This window comes from Alternaria dauci, chromosome 1 (assembly GCF_042100115.1).
Source record: "Alternaria dauci strain A2016 chromosome 1, whole genome shotgun sequence".
In the NCBI taxonomy this organism is placed as follows: domain Eukaryota; kingdom Fungi; phylum Ascomycota; class Dothideomycetes; order Pleosporales; family Pleosporaceae; genus Alternaria; species Alternaria dauci.
The window spans coordinates 4394856-4417215 of NC_091272.1; the positions used below are offsets into that span (position 1 = coordinate 4394856).

General features: G+C 52.5%; 6 protein-coding genes across 6 annotated transcripts; 3 read left to right on the forward strand and 3 right to left on the reverse strand.

The window, feature by feature from the left end:
- Positions 1–3883: 3883 nt before the first annotated feature.
- Positions 3884–5789, reverse strand: ACET3X_001372 (uncharacterized protein). Its single transcript, XM_069446656.1, has 2 exons — positions 5006–5789; positions 3884–4947 (listed from the first exon to the last, which is right to left on the reverse strand). The coding sequence occupies exons 1-2, from the start codon at positions 5396–5398 to the stop codon at positions 4252–4254; spliced, it is 1089 nt and encodes a 362-aa protein (XP_069311614.1). The 5' UTR covers positions 5399–5789; the 3' UTR covers positions 3884–4251.
- Positions 5790–7935: 2146 nt separating this feature from the next.
- Positions 7936–8508, forward strand: ACET3X_001373 (uncharacterized protein; the record flags this gene model as incomplete). The annotated part of the gene is made up of 1 exon (XM_069446657.1): positions 7936–8508. One exon carries the CDS (start codon positions 7936–7938, stop codon positions 8506–8508), a length of 573 nt encoding a protein of 190 aa, XP_069311615.1.
- A 1273-nt stretch (positions 8509–9781) lies between these two features.
- Positions 9782–10713, forward strand: ACET3X_001374 (uncharacterized protein; the record flags this gene model as incomplete). Its single annotated transcript, XM_069446658.1, has 3 exons — positions 9782–10057; positions 10128–10357; positions 10413–10713. The coding sequence occupies 3 exons, from the start codon at positions 9782–9784 to the stop codon at positions 10711–10713; spliced, it is 807 nt and encodes a 268-aa protein (XP_069311616.1).
- A 1012-nt stretch (positions 10714–11725) lies between these two features.
- ACET3X_001375 (uncharacterized protein) lies at positions 11726–14474 on the forward strand. The gene is made up of 3 exons (XM_069446659.1): positions 11726–13008; positions 13055–13754; positions 13805–14474. The coding sequence occupies exons 1-3, from the start codon at positions 12358–12360 to the stop codon at positions 14215–14217; spliced, it is 1764 nt and encodes a 587-aa protein (XP_069311617.1). The 5' UTR covers positions 11726–12357; the 3' UTR covers positions 14218–14474.
- Positions 14475–17418: 2944 nt separating this feature from the next.
- On the reverse strand, positions 17419–19818 carry ACET3X_001376 (uncharacterized protein; the record flags this gene model as incomplete). The annotated part of the gene is made up of 5 exons (XM_069446660.1): positions 17419–17618; positions 17671–18109; positions 18160–19092; positions 19141–19245; positions 19297–19818. The coding sequence occupies 5 exons, from the start codon at positions 19816–19818 to the stop codon at positions 17419–17421; spliced, it is 2199 nt and encodes a 732-aa protein (XP_069311618.1).
- A 1268-nt stretch (positions 19819–21086) lies between these two features.
- Positions 21087–21790, reverse strand: ACET3X_001377 (uncharacterized protein; the record flags this gene model as incomplete). The annotated part of the gene is made up of 2 exons (XM_069446661.1): positions 21087–21728; positions 21785–21790. The coding sequence occupies 2 exons, from the start codon at positions 21788–21790 to the stop codon at positions 21087–21089; spliced, it is 648 nt and encodes a 215-aa protein (XP_069311619.1).
- Positions 21791–22360: the final 570 nt, after the last annotated feature.

Consider the following 22360-nt stretch of genomic DNA (forward strand, 5'->3'; position numbering starts at 1 on the left):
GCTTTGATTTGTATTGTGAAGTGAAGCAGAGCGACGAGAGTGGCGGAGTTTGGAGCAGAGGATGGTGAAAATAACTGTAAACAAGATTGAGATGTTGCCTACGCGTATACAGAAGGTGCGCCATGTGTGGGAAGGAGCACCCACTATCTGAGTGGAAAGTTCGATGCGCGCGCAATCAACAACATTGACGAGCATCTTGCTTCATAGGGTCAAGACGAAACATTCAGAAGACGAAGTGAAAGAACTCAGCCAAGAAAGCGGAGAAACACCCAATACATTCACCGTACGTACCTCGCACGATCCCCTCTCAACCCGCAGTCAGAAAAGCACGAAGCTGGGTTACCTCCTCTTCATCATCCACCACGTTAACAGTGCGATCAATAGCACCATCATTCCAAGCGATGCCATACCAGAGTAACACGCCTACATCCCTCATTATGCTTACATCTTTCATGCGAGCTCCCAACTCCGGTACGGCATCGATCAAGCGCGTCCAAAACAACTCTCGAAGCTGTGGCGCATCGTCAAAGTATGTCCATATTGGCGCGATGTTGGAGGCAGGTGGGGTGAGATATCCAAGTAGATACTCGAGTCCGTACAGACATGTTCCGAAAGGTAAGTACTCTGCCTCCGCCCAATCCACTAGGCCTGTGATCTTCCAGGTATTCTTGTCGACCAGGATATTAGACGGGATGAGATCTCCGTGATTGAGTACCACTGGGTAGTCGCTTATCCTCTGCACCTCCTGCACTAATTTTCTTGCTCTTTTGCGTAGATTTGTGTCCGGCAGTTCAGCAGCTAACTTCTCGAGCCTAGGAATAATGGTTGAGCCGACCTTGCCGCGGCACTGCGAGAGTAGCGATGGACTCTCATCCATAGGTGAGTCTGCTCGTATCCCTCTCGAAATAGGCTGGACTGTAGATGGCGAGTGCCAGCTTTGCGCGATAAGGTCCGCAAAACTTGCGATGAGACATTGTAGTCGTACCCTTGAGCCAGCGTCGAGTGAACGTTCATGCACCTGTAAACGGGGCAACGGCGTGCCTTCAAGTTTTTCCATCTCATAGGCGCATATGCCCCTGGGCAAGGCTAGTTCGAGAAGTTCGATAGTTGGAACTAGCGTTGTATAAATCTTGCTAGCAGCATGTATGGTATTAAGGTCAAGGGTGTGCTGTGCCGGTCGAAGCTGGACGAGGAAACCAGGTCGTTCCTTGTGGTGCATATCTGTGAGAGCCACAGGAAGAGTGTCGTTGGTTGAAGACACGCTTCTTAATAGCGGAACAAGAATCGTACAACTGCAGTAACCCTGCTCCTCATACTCTTCCACTTCACAACCTCCATAGTGATTTCGCACAGCTCTTAAGCATATCTCCCTATCTTCCCGTTGCAGTCCAAATCTGTTCCAAAAGCCCTGGGAAGTCATCAATCATGTAACCTGATCGTGGTCGCAACACAACCTTGGAAGCTGGAGGGCTCGAGCCATCGCGCAGGCTTAAAGTGGTGCCCACTACCCTGTTCCGCATTATCTGTCACGTTTGGTCATAAGCCGCCTCAAATCAGCTAGAGATTGAAAGGTGTGTTGCACGCAGTCCTGGTTCGTTGAGTGTTTGCACGTGGAGAGTTGGGCGTGGGAGGAAGCCACGAGGTGGAAGCGGGGATGTGGGGTGGTGGCCTGTTCACCTTGGGCGGCATGTACAGTACGCGTAAGCGATCATCTCTACTCTTCACCTGTCGCGCCAGCCTACGGGTAGTACTCTTTTATGTCAGTGTACAGGACGCGCCGTCACGCATGCGTTCTAAGATCAGGATCGGGTGTATTTCAAAGTTGTTGACGAAGCTAAAAGCCATCGCTATGATGAACACCTGGGCATGAGAGAGAACGAAGCGGCTGTAGTAGGGCTGGTTGAGGCTAGAGGCATCAAAACAGCTACGGGTACCTTCTCTAGAGCGAAGCAGCATGTAGGCGATGACTGCGAGCAGCGAGGAAGTCTACCTAGGTAGGTACCGATGGATGTCGACGCGACAACTAGTACGCTTGGTGCAAACGAACCAAAAACCATCCTCTGGGAAGTTTCAACACCAGGCAACCCTCCAAGGCGCCACGAGCTAATTTCGATACGTTGAAGTGATCATGATTTATCTAAGCGGAATATTGAAGGTGTGAGAAGACTTTGGTCGAGCATCCAAAGTGAAACCAGGTATACCGAACAAGCTCATGGAAACTCCCGACCGACCCAAACTTCGTTGCAGCCCATGACGTCATCCATCGCAAACTCAAGATTGCCCTTCCACCTAATCCATGGCTCCCGCAACTCAATAACTCTCGATGAACTTTATCAAAATTTCCAAATCATTGCATACTCTTGGCTTACGCAAGTCATGACGATTCCTTCCAGTTCTCCCTTATCTCGTCTACATCATACTGCCGCGCATCACCCAAACTCACTCTTCGCCAACCTGCAGCCTCGCTTGGATGATTTGCAACATGCATGCATACATGTGCCAAGTCCAGGAAGCATAAACTTCCAACGAGCAAGGAGTGTGTTTGCGAGAATGTAATTGGCTGCGCGACCAACACCTGTTGAGTGGAAGAATCGCGGGTAAATCAGCAGCATGGAAGAGTGTTGCAGATTGAGGCGTAAAGCGACAAGTCATCTTCGTCTACCTAGTGTGGTCACCCGGCTGTTGGGCGAGAAGGGCGGAATGTCGCATATGGCGAGCCGCAAACGACCACGACGCTGATCATTCAGCCTATGTTGATCGCCGTAAACCTTGTTCCGATCACCTCCGCTCGAACTGATGGCAGGCTTCATGCCTTCACTTGATGCCGTCGCCTCTTGATCCCTGTTCTTCCTATGTAGAACTTGTGCGAAAAATGTTCTGTCAGGCTCTTCGTTCCATGAGTGCATGTCCAACAGCGCAGAGAGACAAGGTAGCCACAACCGCGTGGCGCAACGCCACGACTGTAGTCTGTAACAGCATTGCGAATCTCGACTGCCGCCGTTAGCCCAAAGAAAAAAAGAAAAAAACTTTTACCGAAACCGTAGGGCTGGGCGAATCCACATCTTCACGACCTACATGCAAAGACCCCGTTCCAAAAAAGTCAAAGCTGAAAGAAAGTGGTGACATTTCTCTAAACGCTAACAGTAGCTCTCCCGCCGACTTAGCCTGCGCGCTACACGTCTCCAGTCAGCTTCCATGGCGCATCTAGATCCACTCTCTAGTCCATCGTGGAGAGCTGAAAAGCAAAATGCTCTACTGTGTACTGGCTGCTGACGTTAGCCGCGCCAGCGCGACCATGCGCCAAATGGGTTGGGATCAAACAAATGCCATGCCGGTGACGCTCTCACCACTCATTTCAGCCTCACCGCGCACTCCGGTAATCCGGTTACAAACATTAGTGCATAGGTGTCTCAGCCTTACTGCGTAGTGGTCAGCAACCAAGAGGCTCGGTGCGGAACTACTGGAATAACAACCTATCAATTTCAAGTGGCGCACACCCCTACCTCACAGAGTGGCTTGCCAAAGTACTGTGTAAGCGAACTCACCGGCTGTACTTCGCTGTCAGGTATCGGCAGGCGGTCTGGTAGTCTTCAGTCTAGCCACGCGGCAGGTGGAAGGCGACGGCCCTTCTTGGTGGTGACTACCGACCGGACGGAATGTAGATGCACATGTAGCTTGGTCGGGCTGAGGTACGCGTACCCGGGAAGTCAACCTGGTTCGGGCTGAGATCTGGATCACTTGAAGATCACAATGTTTTAGTCAAATTTGCATTCAGACACGGCACGGTAGAGAACATGCTTGCGGCGAGTGAAGCGCAGCTCGGCAAAACGCTGATCAGCGGCAACTGTGGCGATGGAAGAACACGGCTGTAAAGTGGTGAAGGGGTAATGATGATTGTTGTGTCATTGATGATTCTATGTATTTCCTTCATCGCAAAACTCTAGTAGGGTGAAGGACTACGAAAGGGTATATTCATATGAACAAATGAAAGGTGATGCATCCCAAACGCCCAGCAATGCTATTTTGTCGCACTCTGGGACTTGGAGTATACTCGTGTGTTGCGCCATATGCAGAATTTGACAGATGCCGAGATAAGGGTGTACGGCAGGTGAATCTGTGTTGCCGACTCTCGGTCTAGAGCGGAATGTGTCCCTTTTGGAATGCCGCCGGAATGAGAAATGCTGGATGAAGGTATTTGTGTGCCGAAGAGGAAACGATTATGCTAGTGATGTATGAAATGCTACTAGACAGTTATCTGCGGAAGACGTTCATGAAGCTCTTGCGCTTGTTGACTGCTGGGGTGACAGGCCTGGCGGCAGGAATAGGTGGTGGCGCTGGGTGCGAGGTAGAGGGCTTCCTGCTGAACTTGGAGAGTAGTGGCTCAGACTTCTTGCTAGGAATCCTGATCTCTTCAATCTTCTCGTTGACAGCTATTCCGGAGTCGCGGGACGGATCGTGAGAAACCTCAGAGGTGAGGGCTGGTTTTGCGCCACGGTCAGCTTTAGACTGACCACGAGAGAGCATGTTGCTACTCTTTGCCTTGTGGGCGGATTTGCGCGAGCTCTTGGTCATGGCACGCTTGATGTTGCTACCAGTCTCCTCGGCATGCTGTCGTTCGAGGCGCTCGATTTCGCCCAAGACAGTCATACCATTGATGGCGAGGCTCTCTTCTGGGATAGGGACGAACTTGATCACACCGCGGTCTGGCGAGACGCCGATGGACTCGGCCATGAATGTTTGGATCAGGGCGGCATTGCGCTTGTTGGTCGTAGGCTGCAATTGCACGGGCAGAGCGCTGATAGTGAGCATGTACGTAGGCTCAAAGGATCCACCCAGCAGCAGACAGGCGGAGTGGTTGACCGTTATCATGACGGAGGCTTCTGGCCTTTGGTAGCGCGTCGAGAGGTGGTGCGAGAGGTCGGTGACCAGGGTATATTCGTCCTTGATCTACGTCGGGTTAGTGATTTGCCCAAACAGTGGAGCTCGGCGGAATTCATCAACTTACGATAACATTAGTCCGCAGCTCGGCTACAATTGGTGCATCCTTGGTCACACGCTCGCGAGCCGACGACGCGATACCGTCCTTGTATGCGAATTGATCTTCGTAAAAGGCAGCACGGGAACGGGAGGTGACGGGGCGCAGGGGACCGACACCATCGGCGACAGGAGTACGGGCGCGGTCGCGGGAGTCAACCTCGATGTTCTGCACCGACTGGGGTGACGATGCAAAGGAGAACTGCGAGGGCGAAGGCGAGAGCTGTTCCCCAGCATTTTCCGGTGACAGGAGGGTGGTGCCTGCCTGTTTGGGAAATGCATTGGTGCCAGAGTACGTCGACGTGGACGACGGGCGGGACATTTTTGCTTGGGTCGAGGTAGAATTGTTGACCGAATGGGGCATGACGGAGAAGAGTAAGAGATGGAGGGGGTGAGAGAGTATAAGAGCGACGACCAGGGATATCTGTTTGGGGAGCCGCGAACGAGTTATTCGCCTAGAGATGGATAAAGACGTTGGTGCAACATGCAAGAGCGCAGATCCTGGCGCGCTTCTCTATCTTGCAATGTGAGACGGGGTCCGAATTAAGACGTGGTGGCGTCTGGTTACCAGGACACGGAACTCTGGGAGGGGAGGTCCGTGTATTGATTGACAGTGCTGGGTGGATAGATGGTGCGGCAAGATAGTGTAGTGATGAGCGGTGGGTGGCAGTTCTGGGGGTTCAGGAATAGATGACGGAAGCAAACACACCCCGCAATCGCAAAAGGAAGGCGTTGGTCGAAGAGGATGGTAGGAGCTGGGCGCTGGGCAGACGACAGCGAACCACTATATGATATGATTTCCATAGAGGGTCGCCGCATGCCACAGTGCCCTCTCGAGCACCACGCACCCAGCACCAAGCATCTCGGGTAGAGTGACCGGGGTCAGGGCTCCAGATGCAGCGTCACCTGGGCGCGGGCCAGCCGCCCGCCATGCAGTTTTGGGCGCACGCACACGATCGGACTGGGTATCTGACATTTGGCCTTGCTCAAGACGGCTGTGCGCTGCATCCTTATCTGGCTACGCGTGTCAAGCGTCGGCCGCTCCATCGTGAGTCCACAATAGCTTCAGCTATCAGCAAGCCCGCGCCCGCTCACTCATCTACGCCACCACCCGTACCTGCCAGCTGCCACCTGCAACTACTGCGCTTTCCTAACCCAACGCGCGACTGCCACTCCAAAATAGCACCTTCCACCTTCCACCTTCCACCTTGCACAGGGCAGGGGAAAAGGGCGACCCCGTAGTCGACGCTTAGCCACCCCTAGCCCAGGACGTTGGCTTCAATCTCAGCGACAACGCAACACCACTCAATCGAGGTTTGACGCTGTACGCCTAGACTGCGCACTAACCCCATCATCGGCCGCTCTCCTACCCCGCCAGACCCAGCCTAGCCTGGCCCCGCTGCCCTTGGGAGGACGCTCCGGAGTCTCGACCTCTGTTTGGCGGGCGGGCCTCTTGTGCCATGCCATGTCTCTGCTCTTTTGGCCGAATTTTCTTCACAGTTACGCGGGCGGGAAGAAGCAGCACCCGCCCTACTCTACCTGGAGCCGCCCTGCTCGCACGGCATGAGCGTGGTGACTGGCACATGCGGTGTCCAGATGCCTAGGCACCAGCCCGTCACTGAAACAGCCAGTAGCGTGCATCCTTGAATCGTGACGTGAACGTCCAAACGATCCTCCGTGCAAATGGACGGGAGATAAACAGCTGACGCAGGTACTAGTTCCTCTCCGTCCCAGATTCCCGACTCCAATAACACGGGATCGAGCAATCTCCACTTATATTTAATGCATCCAACCTCGATGACAACTACAAGCAGCATAGCTCCTTGCCTGCGTAAGGAGATGCACCATGGCAGATAGCCAACCGCCCAACGCTCCCCTTGCCACGTTCGCTGCGCCTCGACTTCTTCCGAAATGACTGTCCTAATCCTCACTCGACCAGCACCCAATCGGAATGAAGCGCACTGAGGTCCTCTTGAACCCAAAAAGATGCTCTTTGTTCGTGGCACAGTCCCATACATGTACTATGTGTCAGGCCTTCTGCATGTCAAGACCCTTTTTCCAAATGTCTGCTGCTAACGCCGTGTAACGACACACCCTACTGGTTGCATAGTATCAACTCCATCTCATTTCCCCACGAATGGCTCACGTCCCCTCAACCAGAAGAATAGCTCAGCACCTGGTCTGTTTCTTTGTCTGGTAGAAACCGCCCTGTTGCGCCACTATGGCGTCTTCATTACACAAGTCCACGGGTGTCTCTAGTTTGCAGCCCCCATCGTAGAGGCTTGATCGAGTGCGGAGACTACGCAAGTAACCGTAATTGTTAATACGAATTGAACGGCGCAACCGTGCGGCCCGCCTTTTGGGCTCGCGATCAAGTTGTCAAGCTTTCAAGGTGGGTTTGTGGCGGCGTATGAAGGAAGGGTGGTCTGTGTTTATCCGTGGTCGTATGTACAACGGCGTTTTCGTGTACCTATTCAACGGTCGGTTGGATGAGGTCGGCTTGGCAATGAGCAGCAGTCTTCAGGTATCATCTCGGTTGAGAAAGCGTACATACCTGCGGCAGTGCAGTGTAGCGAGATACAACTGGCACAATAAGGCGCGCACCGTGTTGGCTATGTAGCATCAAGGCGTAGAATGTGCATGTCCTCGGACATGCAAGCCCGTCATTTGCGCTTCATGATTCGCTTGTCAGGTCGAGCGTCATGAGTATCACTGGTATGTTGAATGAAAATGTTACCGTATCAGAGCAATGTCATTGCGCTGGTCAAGGTGATGTCCACGTGAGAGCGCGCAGCGTGTTGCCCAGGTGGGGATTGGCGCGGGCATCACCATCACCAAACGCAGTCGCCTCACTTCGCACCCCAAGTGACCGCCCGCAACGCAGACCCGATTATATCTCAGATGCCACCAAAAAATGCGACAGCGAATGCTGCGCGCAGAAAAGGGCCGTCGTTCAACCCACCACGGCCTGTAAACGCGGCTTCCCAGGCATCTACAACCACGAAACGCGCCCCAGCAGCAGCTTCCCGCGCGGCCGGCCCAGCAAAGAAGAGCAGTGCGACAGGCTCAAAGAGTGGCTTCCAGCCGGCGGCCGATATAATTGACCTCTCTGATGATGACCAAGATGAAGATGTTGCTGAAGATCTAAATCTCTCAGACTTCGACGACATCATGGAGGACGCGCCCGCTCCCAAGCCACCACCATCAGCAGCCAAACCTGCCCTTTCCGAGCCCGTCGTACCTCGACCCCTCCTCGCACGTCTGCTTCTCGAGAACTTTGAGGATTCGAACATACAAATACAAACCGGTGCGATGAAGCTGGTCGGAAAGTACATTGACATCTTCGTCACGGAAGCTTTTCTCAGAAGCCAAGATGAGATGAAAGCGGCTGCAAAAGACGGGGCTTCCATTGATGGTTTCCTCCAAGTAGAGGATCTGGAGAAGATGACGCCACAACTTGTGTTGGACTTTTGAAAGCGGCAGGTACACGAAGACGTAACGATTCAGCGCGGACCAGCGATGAGAGGAGAAGAGATACCATCATCTGCCATACGGATGTATGTAAGCCTACTTGAATATGCTGTTGGCGTTGCAATTCGGCTGTATTCCAGCGAGCAGCCCTTTGCACCGACTACGGCAATGGTTCGACATTTGCGCCGCACCATACACGCACCTTGCACAGCCTGCCTTTGGACGCCGGTGTTTTCAGGCTATTTTCAGAACATGAGAAGTCAAACAGGGCGAAGGCGGATGTTCGGCGCAATACCACGACTCACAGCAGTCAAGAGGCGGAGAAGGCAAGAGGCCGAAACATGGACATGTACATCAGTCGTTTACAGGACGATCTGCCATACGGAATCAGGTCACAAGGACTCATAGACAAATGAAGGACTCAACCGCCTGACACGTTTGAAACATCTCGCAATGTTGCCTGGCGTCCAAGATCTTGTCGAAGAATTTTACGCGCGCAGCCTGGTAGCCATTTAATGCCCAATCTCGCAAACGCATGTTCCGGCTGCCTGGCTCGTTCGGTTTTGTGGTTGCCGTTGCCACAGCTGGCTTGAAGCACGATGGGGGTGGGGCTCAAACACAGCCGTAACGTGCAGCGCGTCGTATCGTGAACACCCAGCTGCATCACGACGAACACCAACATAGTGACATGATCAACGCTGCTTTACAACACCACCACCTGTGTACGTTGCGCTATGGTATTCTACCTCAATTATCTCTGAAGCTGTTTGTACACAATATTAACACTGTCCATTGCTGACGTTCAAACTTTAAGCTGCACTCAAATATAGCCGTTTTAAGCCTCACATCCAGGGTCTCCAGCCGAACCAGGAAGCTGAAGCACCCCATGCCTCTAACATGTCGCAACTCCAACCCCATGTATCGGAATATCTGCTAACCGCCCTGGCCACGCATGTCCATCTGTCATGCCTTAAGATGGCCCTACAACCCTCACCTCAGGCTTCTCTTTTTCACATCCTCCACATCTCTCACGTTTCTTGTCACTTTGTGTTGCATTTTCCTTGCATCTATCTTTCTTTACTTACCTCTTCACAATCTTTAATAAAGGACTGGCTAGTCCAGCTTGCTATATTTTCACATTCCCAACCAGAGCGCTAGTCGCACATCCACTCTCTTGACGAGACATTGAGCATCAATCGCAACACGAATCGCATACCTAATATCGAGATCGCCTTTTATACAAACGAACGAGCGAACATCATATACAACAGCCAACATGTATTTCTCAAGAGCAACCATTCTCTTCGCCGTCTTCGGCCTCGCGTGCGCTCAGGAGTCTTCCTCGACCGCTTCAGGATCCATAGCCGCCACTGAGCCAACACTCTCCTCCGCTGTCTTAGGCAGCGTGGCGACATCTCAGCCAACCCCAATGGCAGGCATGGTCATGACACACGTAGTCCAAGTCGGAGGTCCAAATGGAAGTCTGACCTTCTCTCCGTCCAACGTTGTCGCACAACCAGGAGATCTTGTCCAGTTCCAATTCCACCCCAAGGTACGTCCTACCCTAATACCCCGCTTCCTTTTTTTTCTCGAGTAGAACCTAGTTAACACTTTCCAAACAGAATCACTCGGTCGTTCAGTCCACCTTTGACAACCCATGCACACCCATCCAAAACGTCATGGCCAACAAAACCGATGCCTTCTTCTCCGGCTTCATGCCCACAAACGCTTCCTTGACCGCTACAAGCCAAGTCCTCACATATACCATCCGTGTCGCAGACGAGAAGCCAGTCTGGTTCTACTGCTCCCAGGGCCAGCACTGTCAAGCTGGCATGGTCGGTGCTATCAACGCGTAAGTTCTCCTTTTCCGCACTCCCAATAAACATTCACTAACTCTGCACCCACAGTCCTACATCCGGAAACAAAACAATGGCCGCTTTTGTCGCTCTCGCCGCTCAAGCTACAGAGAACCTCTCCCCCGGTCAGGCAGCCGGTTCAGGCGGCGCGGCTGGCAACACACCTACCTCGCCCTCAGCCGGCGGCGGCGCGAACTCTGGTACCGATAGCACTTCTGGCGAGGGTGCTAGTAGCTCTGCTAGTGGTGCTCCTGCTGAGGCTACTGCTAATGTTGCTGCTGGTGGTTTCAGCGCGCAGAGCTTTGTCGGAGCTGCTGTTGCGGTTGCTGCTGCTGTTGTTGGTGTTTTGTAAGGGAACTGTTGTTGATGAATTCGTGGAAGGAAGGAGAAATATGTGCTCTTTTGTTGTGATACCAATTCTAGGATGATGATACTGAGCTGGTTCTGCACTCAGATCTGGGCGTGTTATTTTTAGGTTTAAAAAAACATTAATGCGATAGCTATTGACCACGCTCGTACTTCAATTGTGATCATCTTTGGTGAAAAAATGAGGAAGGATAATGTTCCGACGAAAGGAATCGTGTTGAACTCACATGTGGTTGGCGATTCTCTTCTTCTCGTTTTCTAGTCCTCACGCTCCAGCCTGGGAGGCTGTCTTCATGAGAACTTTGGTAAAACGGGGTTCTTTCTTGCAGTCGCAATTTCTTGCATTTCTCGAGAATATCGAAAAACTTACTGTACCGCTGCTTGACAACACATCTGTGCCTTAATTGCTTACCATTCATCGCGTACATATGACTTGGACTAAGTCACAATTGCGTACTTGATCCTGGAACGACGAGTTCCGAGTTTGATATGTTCTGTTGAACATCATCTCACTCAAAAATGGTCATGTCTGAGTAGCCGTGTTGATCTAAAAGGCGTTGTGTTGTGGCAGCATTCTCGTGCTCAATGACGTCCTCCCTGTCATTCGCACAGTCTAGACGGTGTGATGATTTTTGTGGGGATACGAGTAAGGAATACTCGGAAAGGCTAGTGCACGATGTCATGTCAATCGACATGCATATGGGAGTTCCATGAGTAAACTATGTCTCAAATAACTGGTGGTAGACCCTGCAAAGTGCAGGCATCGAAAAATGGAGCAGACTTGAGGTAAGATTGCGAACCGAAAAAAATCTCAGACAATTTACGCTAGAGAGCATATGTAGCGTCAGGTCGAGACCGTCTCGATCGCATCGTGAGGGATGGTGTTGGTGTCGCGAACTACGGCGGGTCTCGCGTTCATGCATTGTGATGTCATGCAGTTGAGCCAAGAGTTTTCACCCGCCTGCCCGCAGAGCCTCTTGCATCTTTACCCCATTCGGGCGACTACGGCGTGATGATCACTTGCCAGACCGCATCCTCACATGTCATCACTGGAGACGATGAGGAGCTTTTCGCTTTACCTCACTGGGACTCTTTTAGCCACACGGATGCCACCTTCTGAAAGACACCATGTTTTCGTCTACAGGCGAAGCGAGGCAGCTTTTTAACAAGGATGCTTCATTTCATACGAACACAAAAGAGCCAAACTATCCAAGCAATACCGGACGACTTCCCTAGTTACTTGAGAACTTGCGGGTTTTGGGTCCACCCGACCCATTCTTATCTTCAGCCGCATGCAGATCTACGGATGTTTCGCCTGTCGGCAAGAAGTGGGTTGAGAACGTAACTTTCAGTTTTTCACTGCATGGACGAAGCTTGTCGTCACAAAGTTGGGTCCACAAGATACAACCGCCAAAGAGCATCGCGATATTGTCAAGCTAGGCCCACCCTGAGACACACTCTATCACTGCTGTCGTCGATGGCATCTATTACCCCGATCCCCACGATGAATTTCAGGCCGACATTTTATGCCCTGGATTTGCAACAATGGATCCCACCCTGACAGGACCCTCTCTGAGTGGAGAAGGGTCTTTGTTGCGAGCGTTGTACTCAGACGTCATTCTGGAGGTGGATGCCAAATGTGGACTTTTACTGGGTTCAAGAGGGCCTTGATATCCTTTCCCGTACCCCGAGTCTCATCTCCAGCTTTCTCTCCTCATTCCACCCTACGATGACGGAATGCGAGTCCAGGCAACATTCGCCCGCCCGGGCTGGCTCAAAATCAGTTTCTGAGAAAGACGATGCTGAGCACCGACCTAGCTTCCCAGGTGAAGCCAGCGACGAGGAGAAGTGGGATGTCAATGTCCCCGTCGATCCTCAGGGAGTCCATCACCCGTCCATGGTCCCTGGTCCAGACGGAAAGCGCGAGTTGAGGGAGTGGGAGTGTTGGGATAAGCTCGCATACACATGGCCGAAGTGGAAGAAGGCCATGTATTTGACTTCAATTGCTGCAATCCAAATCTCCATGAACTTCAACACGTCAGTGTATCCCAGCGCTGTCAACCCGATTTCCGAACATTTCGGAATCAGCACACAGGCAGCGCGCGTCGGACAGATGATCTATCTGGTCTTCTATTCCTTTGGATGCGAGTTATGGGCGCCGTGGAGTGAGGAGTTTGGTCGCTGGCCCATTTTACAGCTCAGCATGTTTCTCATCAACATCTGGGAAATCCCCTGTTCTGTTGCCCCAAACTTTGGTACCATTGTGGTCTGCAGAGCTCTTGTAAGTTTCCCATGTTTTGAATGCCTCCAGCGCTAATGTTTTCCAGGGAGGTCTTTCCACGGCTGGAGGTAGTGTTACTCTTGGTCTCATTGCCGATCTGTATGAACCAGAGACCCAGCACTGGCCTCTATGCTTTATCGTATTGTCTTCTACAATTGGGACATCTATCGGCGGTGTTATTGGTGGCCCCATCGAGAAATATCTCACATGGCAGTGGAACTTTTGGATCCAACTGATCTTTGGCGTTGTTGCCCAGGCAGTGCATTTCTTCATGCCTGAGAGTCGATCCACCATTCTTATCGACCGCGAAGCCAAGAGACGTCGCCAAACAGGCGAAGACCCGAACGTCTACGGTCCAAATGAACTGAAGAAGCCACGGATCTCGCTCAAGGAGGCTGGAAAGATCTGGCTTCGACCGTTTGAGATGTTTGTTCGTGAGCCTATCGTGTTGCTCCTCTCGCTCCTTTCCGGTTTCTCGGACGCTCTGATCTTCACGTTCTTGGAGGCTTTCAACGTCACCTTCCCGAACAACTTTGGTTTCGGCACGCTACAGGTAGCCTGGGCATTCATCCCAATCAACGCTTCCTACTTCTTCACGTACTTTTTGTACTGGCCTTGGTTCTGGCGCGATGATCACCTACGCAAGAAGAATGGCCCTGATTGGATGTCGCCAGAGCGGCGTTTGAAGCCGCTTCTGTTGCTTGCGTTGTTTGAGCCCATCGGGCTTTTTGGCTTTGCTTGGACCTGTAAGTTGGCCGCCGGCGCCGTCACCTGAACTTCGACTAACACTGCATAGGCATGGGACCACCTCAAACGCATTGGATAGCACCAATGATTTTCTCTTTCCTCGTCGGACTCGCAAACTTTGCAATCTACTACTCCTCTGTTGATTACATGATCGCCGCGTACGGTCCATACTCGGCTTCAGCCACTGGCGGCAACGCGTTCGCTCGTGATTTCCTTGCCGGTATCTCCGCCATGTACGCCACACCTCTATACAACAACCTCGCATCCACGAGTCCCCAGAAGTCTGAGTATGCCACCACTCTCTTGGCATGCTTGTCGTGTTTGGTCGTAGTACCGATCTACGTCTTCTACTGGAAAGGACCCCAGATCAGAAAGGCTAGTAAATTCGCCTCTATACTTGCGGAAGATAGGAAGGCCGAGGGCGTCAGGCGGCTCAGTAAGGCTGACAACCTACCGGCCTAAGCTTTGGTGAAGAGTTCATGATACCCTTGCTTTTTATGACACTTTCGGAAGCAATACAGAAGGTGGCTCCTTTTCGCATGTATCACTCGTTGTGTAACACTCTTGAGAATTCTCTATTATGTTCATATCGAAGATATCGCGGCGTGTATGGGCTGGATTCTGCTTTTGTCTCATTGCTACAAGACGACCAAGAGACAGCAGAATGATGAACGATGAGTTCTACTCCCAGCACGAAGTATAAATACAGTACGAAATGTCAGATATATGCTATTGCATATGATTACTGGGATTTACTCGAAATCGGCTAACCTCCGAGTGTGTAATCTTCTTATTTAATGTGACATAGACTGCTCTTCTTATGGTTCCAGACGCTTTTCTCAGTTCCTATATACAGATCCATCAACCTCTAATAGACCGAAATAGTCATCTTCTTTCGTGGTGTGGCACTATCATCAGCGAGGGTGCCTGCACGCCATGACTGTATGTCTAGCTTTCGCGTGATACCAGTCAGCACGTATACAAACGTGAACTCGACTGGATTTATCGGACTGCTTCTAGATCTTTTGCAATAATTTCACAATGTCAGACATTGTAAGTCAATCTGACCCCCACGTCTATTCACGTAATTATACTGGATATATTCGCAGACATTGCTGGAACCATGCCGGCGTATAAGAGGAAGACCGCTCAGCCATTCCTGAAAAGCATGTTCACATCTACCAAAGCAGAGACAACCGTGTAGTACTACAGCTCAGTACGCTCTTTGATCAAAAGATATCACCAAGATACTTAGCTATTGACTCGCAACTCACGGTTCTGTCAAACAGTCAATACCCAACTTGAGTAAATTCAAACGCTGAATATGGGGATGGATCTTCTAGCTTCCACGAAGATGCGTGAACCCAAGCCTCAGGAAATTGTCAATACCGCGACGAATGAATCGAACCCTGATACCACCGGTATGGCGATGCTAACATATGCGCAAATGCGCGCGCACAAGCATACAGAGAACCCTCGTTGCGCGTGTTACGACATCGAGGCTACCCTTGCTCTGGTGCCTGAAGAGCAACAGAGACAGTTTTTGCGTGTGTATCCTCGCCCGCAAAAAAGATATGCCAAGTACCCTACTGGCGTCTCCATGTTCCGCGAAGAATTGGATGTAGAGATGACGACGCCTCGCCAGGGCTCTGCGCAGCAGCCCCAGCCTTCACTCGATAGCATGGTCATGGCTCCCGTGACAGCTGACGGGTATAGTGGAAACCGTGATACAGGGCCTGATAAGGCTGACAACGAGCAGTTTTGCGTGCCAAAAGTAGCGCATATTGTCTCTACCTTCTTTGCTCAGGCTCGTAGAGCCGTACGATTCGAACCAGCATTGGCGTTGGCGCCTCTCGATGGCATACTAGCTGTAAAGAATGACTTGCCTGAGCCATGGGGTATTTCCAAGCCGCAGCCTTTTACTCAGGTTACAGTAGAACTTCAGCGTTGCAACGCTGTCCGGTACCGAAACGATCGTCGACCGAGACCGCAGTTACACGTTCGGAAGGATACGCATCTTGGACATCGTCCTGGTGGTGAGGCTGATGAGTATTATCTATCAACACCGGTTGCAGCACAGCAGAATGGCCGAGCTCCAATCATCCAGAGACCAGAACCGGCCAAGCTGCGGCAGAAGCAGAGTACCGAGGGCACAACTGTTTTCGAAGCCCTTCCCAGACGATCACCGTTCCATCCAACTCGTCCAGACTCTCCCTTTCCCATGCCGCAGCAACGAACAAAGCCACCGGTAGAACCAGTAAGGAAGATGTGCAAGCACAACTGTCGCGACGATCTCCCGGTGAGTAGTCATCTAAGATATATGCACACCAACAAGGCCGTAGACGAAACACGTCCTCCGCCTCTGCGTGGAAAAAAGAAACTACCTTCGTTGGCTGATATGCTAGGTTTGCCACCCCCAGTTCGTTGTGATGGATACCTTCTATGGTCAAATCTCGGTCCTTTGAGGACCACTTCGGGTCCCGCTTTCCCATCATTATCGTCAAGTCGTCAGAACCACGCAGACACTGAGTTTAGTACATTAGATCACGTTTCCAATGACAAGCCAGAAGCAGAGCCTACATCCCGGTGACTATCTCCGGAAAGCGCTACTTCAGTTCTGCACTCTTCTAGCTACCCAGCAACTGAAGCCAGCGCACCAGACGACGTTCCCGATGGCATCCCAGAAGCCATCCCAGCATCTCGACGATTCTCGTTAGATGACTGCATCGCCGCAGAGACCGTTCCAGCAAGCCACCGGTTCTCCATATCAGACAGTGATTCAGAGACTGTTGACGCTGAGCGTCGATTGTCAATCGGTTTAAGATTCTCGGTAGGTTCATCTACGCACGAAGACGACGATGACAACGAACGTCACACCGGTGCTGAAAAAGGTGTTGATGGAGACGAGCATTGCGGATCTTTAGGTGATTCAGAGCCGGAACCACCGGTACTCCATGGCGCGTCGATCTGTACTTCGCCGGTACGTTCTTTCTCTGAAGAAAACCTTCCAAGCCTTGGATACTACGAGTATGCGGCATCTTCGGTAACCCCGGACCCACAAGACAACGACAAAGTTCTTGAGCGCTGTCCTGGTAATAACATCGGTCTATACTTTGACAACAAGTCTTTGGCCGAAACTCTTTCAGGTAATGACTCCGACTCTTCCATTGACCAATCCCTCTTTGCAGACTTCGATGGAGATCACTCTGGCCCCAGCGCATCCTCGTGACCTCGCCACCAAATTCTTAAGCAAGTAGGCCTAGCAATGGTACCCACACAAGCTCTCTAGATGGTACGCAAATCTCATTTCGGCAGGGCTCGGGAAAGCCTTCGCAATTCGACCAGACAAGGACGTTCGAGACGCTGCGGCCGGACTTATATTGGATAGATTAGTGTATAACAATTAAAAGAATTTTGCCATTGAAACATTTCGGGGGTATGCTTGTATAGATAACATCGTCAGCGCTCTGAACCAGATCGTAAAAGGAAGCCAACAAGAAGACGAGGATCGGCGCAGAAGAAAGAGTCGCAATCGTGTCCCCGTCTAGCCCATATATCCTGCCGATATTTAGATAAGATGCCCAAAAGTATGGTCTCTCCACCAGATTAGCAAACCAGTCGGGTAAACTTTTACCGGCGTTCCTCGCATTATCAACCCACAGTCTACCTGAACCGCGCAGTACACCTGCCCATAACCTCGCCCTGGCAAACCAGCTCGGCATTGAACTCCGAGCCATCAAGCGTAAGGTAAATGTCAAAGTAGACACGGTAAAAAGTTCCTTGGGGCGTGTCCATGCGTTCAAAATCTTTTTCGAGATTCTTTCGTGAGAGATCAGAAGTGAGTGTGACGACTTCCTTGATGCCTATGTCGCTGTTAGCAAGGTTCTTTCCATGTTAGGCAATCTCTCAACTTACGAGGGTCCTTGGTGTATTCCGGGCAAACATCGTCGTCACACGCATACAGTATATCCTCGTACATGAGTGTGGCACCAGGTGCAACTTGTCTGAAGAATGAGACTTTGACTGGCTCGCCGATCTTGACTCTTTGTCCCTTTTGCACAAAGATTTGGCGTGTGTACTTGCAGCGATCCTTGCCGTCAAGAGATGGGACGCGGTATTGTTCGGGGTGGTGGCCCTCTTTGAAGGGCTGGAGAGTGGCCATGAGATAATGCCTACGTGCAACACGGTGTGTGACGATACGCTCGGTGATACCTGCTGTGACGGCTCCCTTGACGATGGCGGCGACGGAGTCCATGGGGCGGACGACCTTTGATTGGAATTGAGGCGGGACGTGGAGTTTAATCTGTTGGAAGAGGTATTCAGAGGCTCCGAAACCGCCAACGACCAAGACGTTCTGTGCCAGTTAGTACCGGGTGCCAAAAGCTTCAAAATCGTATTGCTTACCTGCAATGACCGGTTCTGTGCCTGGATGGCGATGATCTGATTCCTGACAAGTTCAAGAATACGGTTCACCACGGGCTCAAAGCACTGCAAAATCTCCTCGTTGGTGAAAGTCATGTACCCTTCTTCGATGCCAGCCTCGGGGAACTCTGCCTCAATACCAACGTCGACAGCCCACTTCTGACCATTGTTTCGGAAATCGGCTTTTATCCTGTTCTCAAAGTCCATGATGCACTTGGCGTACACCTTGCCGGCGGTCTTGGAACCATCTGGGAGTTTCATCTTCCTGATCTTGGCTCGGAGAATGTTGCTGAAGTTGCGGTTGAGCGCAGTAGAACCGCACGAGTCTCCGGATCCAGCTGTGCACTCAGCGACGGAGAAGGGCTGCTCTTCTTCGACTTCGTAGGCGATCAAATCGACGGTTCCACCACCACAATCGACGATGAGGACGGCATCGTGTATCTTGAGATTGAGCAGACCAGTCTTTGAACAGAACATGGCCGCGGCTTCGGGTTCGGTGATGAGGGTCAATCTGTTGTCGTTTTCGTCCCGCAAGAAACCAGCCTGAATGGCAGCCGCGCGCGTCGCAGCCTTTCCGGCATCGTTCCAGATGGCGGGTACCGTGAGGTAGTATCTGATGTTGCGCTCCTCTCGGTTGAATACCTCACCAAGCGTCTTTTGCAGCTGGTTGCGCATCGCCTGACGCAGGTGGAAGAGGTAGTCGGCTGCGACATCGATCTCAGACTTGCCCGGGGGTAGCGGGGGGAGGTTGATGGGGTCGATGTATGTGTTTCCGGACAGCATGAGCTGCAGCTTGAACCACTCGACCTTTTGCACGCCAGGCTTGGGGTAGCCAGTGGGGGCCAAAGCATCGGCAATGTCAGGGCCCCATCCTACTACTTTCTGGTACTGGTCGTAGTAGAGGACGGTGGGAATCTACGGCGCATTAGTCCTGTCGTGTTGATGTGAGCATGTGGATCGCACCTTCTGCTTTGTCTGGTTGCCCGCGCCAGGCCACTCGGTGATGATGTCTTCCTTGGCCTCGGTGTTGGTAGCAAAAGCGAATGCGACACCAGAGAAGGTGGTGCCCTGTTTTGGGTGGTCAGTTGCTGCGCCTCGTTGTTGCCTGAGGCTACTCACAAAGTCGATGCCCACAATGAGCTGGGCCTTGGAACGACCTTCGCCAGCTACTTCTGCCATGCCCGAGGGCCTGTTGTATGCTGCGGGCGCACCATGAGGGGCAGGCGCTCCAGGCGGAGGAGCGCCGTAGCCCTGGCCGTACTGTCCCGGGCCCGGCGGGCCTTGGGGAGGATAGCCAGGCGGGCCCTGCTGCGGTGGGTAGCCCATGGGCGGCTGTTGGGGAGGGTAGCCAGGCGCGCCCGTGTTGATGGGCGGTAGAGGGCTCGCGGGCCGGCCGTGCTGTTGCTGGGGCGCACCGAGCCCGCCAGGAGGGGCATATGTGTACGAGGGCGGACGGCCCAGGGGATTCTGGGGATTCATGGGGAGCGAGGAGCTGCTCGACGAGGCCTGCGGGGACAGCGACGTTGGCCGTTGAGCGCCTGTGGGGGCGGGATTGCCTTGGGGAGTGGGCGAGGGGTTGTGTGAGGAACTCTTTCGTTTCGAACCCACTAGGTTCTTGAAACGGGTGTTCATGGAATTCATGAGCCTGAGAGAGCAAGAGGGCTGAGATTCAGCGGGTGGGGTGCGATCAAGGATATTTGGGAGAGATGCTGCTGCGGCTGACAGCAAGCTGGGCACTGTCCAAACGGAGCAAGCTGCAAGGCTGTGTGAGGGAAAGCCCGCCGGCTGGGGGTGCGGCGCAGTCCCCCGAGGAATTGGCTGGGAGCGAATGCTTCGGTGACGGCCTCTGTATCCTCGAGCCTTGACACGGCAGATACAAGGCGCGCGATCACTGAGTTGCTCGTTCCTGACCACGGCGCTGGCTGGCGAAATTGACGCGGCGGGGTGAATTGTACACAATAGCGGGTCATCCTCCCTGCTCCGCCGGTCAACATCCTGGACCGCTACACCGACGCCACACACTAATTGAATCGCTCAGAACCACCCACGTCGAGCTGTAAAACAGAGCATGCGGCCTCTCCAGCGTCTTCAGCGTCTTCAGCGGCACCCCAGCTCCCACCGTACTGTATCCCCGGAGCATGCTCCATGGCACTCACCACGTGCTGGACACGGCGACCAGGGAAATTCTTCACCATCAAGGAACGACATTTCCCTTTGGCGGCCTGACTGTCCCGTCAACAATCCTACCGTCTTTGCGAGCCCGAGCCTGTGTGGGTCTCCGCTGCGCACTGCTCACATCAGCGCCCTGGATGCCTCAGGTTGCACCTTCGCGTACGCTTCCCCATGCGAGCATTGGACTGCAAGCTGTACAACTACACAGAGCTTCTCCTTCCTAGGCAGCTTGCATCTTCACCCTCTCATCTTCGCGTTTCTTTGTTCCGATGCTCATACGGGACCCACCTAACTGGGGAGCTCCACTCCAGGGTCCATAAGGCTGGTGTCTAATATTGGAACACGATCTGTTTGGCTGTGAAATGTTAGCGTTCATTACCGTGGACAGACTGAATTTTAATACTCAGCTGTCATGCTAGTGTGCGCCTGGGTGTAATGCAGTAATGCATGTGTCAACAAGCCATCTCTTATACTTCACTGCACATATTTGTAGGGGTTATGTCAAAGGGTCTTTACATGATGTTATCCTAGATGCTATGCCAAATATTGCTTCACGCTATCCAACGTCCTTGTTTCCACCGCAAAACTCCCATGCCCGAATTTGCACTGCCATCACATCCAAAGTAGTCGCAACAATAGTTCGCGTGTGTATCATATCCCTGTCCAACGCCGTCTGTTTCCTCGATCGCAGACAATCCCTCCCACTTCCACTCTCATCTCATGTCCCACTTCTACTCTCATCTCATGTTCCCCAGAGCCAGCCAACTAAGCACCCCCGACACTACCAACAACAGCAGCGCAACGACAAACATGGCAACAATCTTCTCAACCGAGTACCGCACGTCATCTGGTCTTATCACATCTATGCCCAGCTGACTTTCCTCGTCTTCTGCGACTCGGGGGTCGTGCTGGCTGCTGGGTATGTATTGAATGAGTGTGTCGCGATATGATTGTCGGACTGCGATCGCGTACGGCGGTGGTGCATCGGCCGGGTAGAAGGCATCGTCGGGTTGGTACAAGAACTCTGTTGGTTGTGCGTACGTGTGCGTAGCGAAGAGGTGTGCGAGAGGTACGTCGTCGGCGATTGGGGTGTGAGGTGGCGACGAGTCTGTGTAGGGTCGGTACACCAGACCGTGTTGAGATTGTAGGTCATGTGTTGGTGAAGTGAGCTGACGATGTGTCGAGGGTGTGCCTTCAGTGGGTGTTGGTGGATCATCGCGGTACGGCCTTTCGTATGCGTAGGGAGGAGGCATGTGTGGTATCGCGGGTAGTGGTTTTATCGTCGCTGACGAGTCTGAGGAGCTTGGTGATGCATGTTGTATGGGTGATGTGTCTCGCGTGTATGCTGGAGACCCGCTATATATTCCAGTAGTAGTGTTCTGCAGTAAGGTTAGTTGGTTCGACATCAGATGGGAAGGTTGAGCTGCCTGCATACCTCCATGACGAGCGTCCAAAGTCACGATGCCGTCGTTTCTCGTATATCCCTCCAGTGTTGCCAAAAGAGCGTCCGACTTGCCTAGAGCACAACCTAAGAAGCTACCGTAATCTATATCATCAAGAAGCTGTTTGCCCGTATCAGTGAGAGGCTGGCTGCGTCACGTATCACACAGCACAGTACAAAGAAGATTAGCAGTCGGAGCAGTCACAATCACAGATCAAGATGGGGAAAGTGTGCAAGGCAACTGCAACAGGCGCCCAAGGCCCTCTGCAGCAAGTGCGCAGTAGGCTATCGCGGCCCCCCATCAGATGGCTGGGCGTAGCTCTCTGCCACGGCATGATCCGCGTAGGTTGAGAGACCCATGCGTTGTGACGATTGTGGCTGGAGCGAGGGGCATACGGGTTTAGCGCTGAGGCTTGACCCTTAGACACGCCGCTGGTCCAGCAAGGCAGACATCGCGGCATGCAACTCGCTTTGGTCAAACTATCGCAAAATACCTGCCGGCAGCAACTTTACACCCTCAGGGAGTTTTCGGGGGAGCGGACCTGCCGGAGTTTTCCTTCAACGCAACAA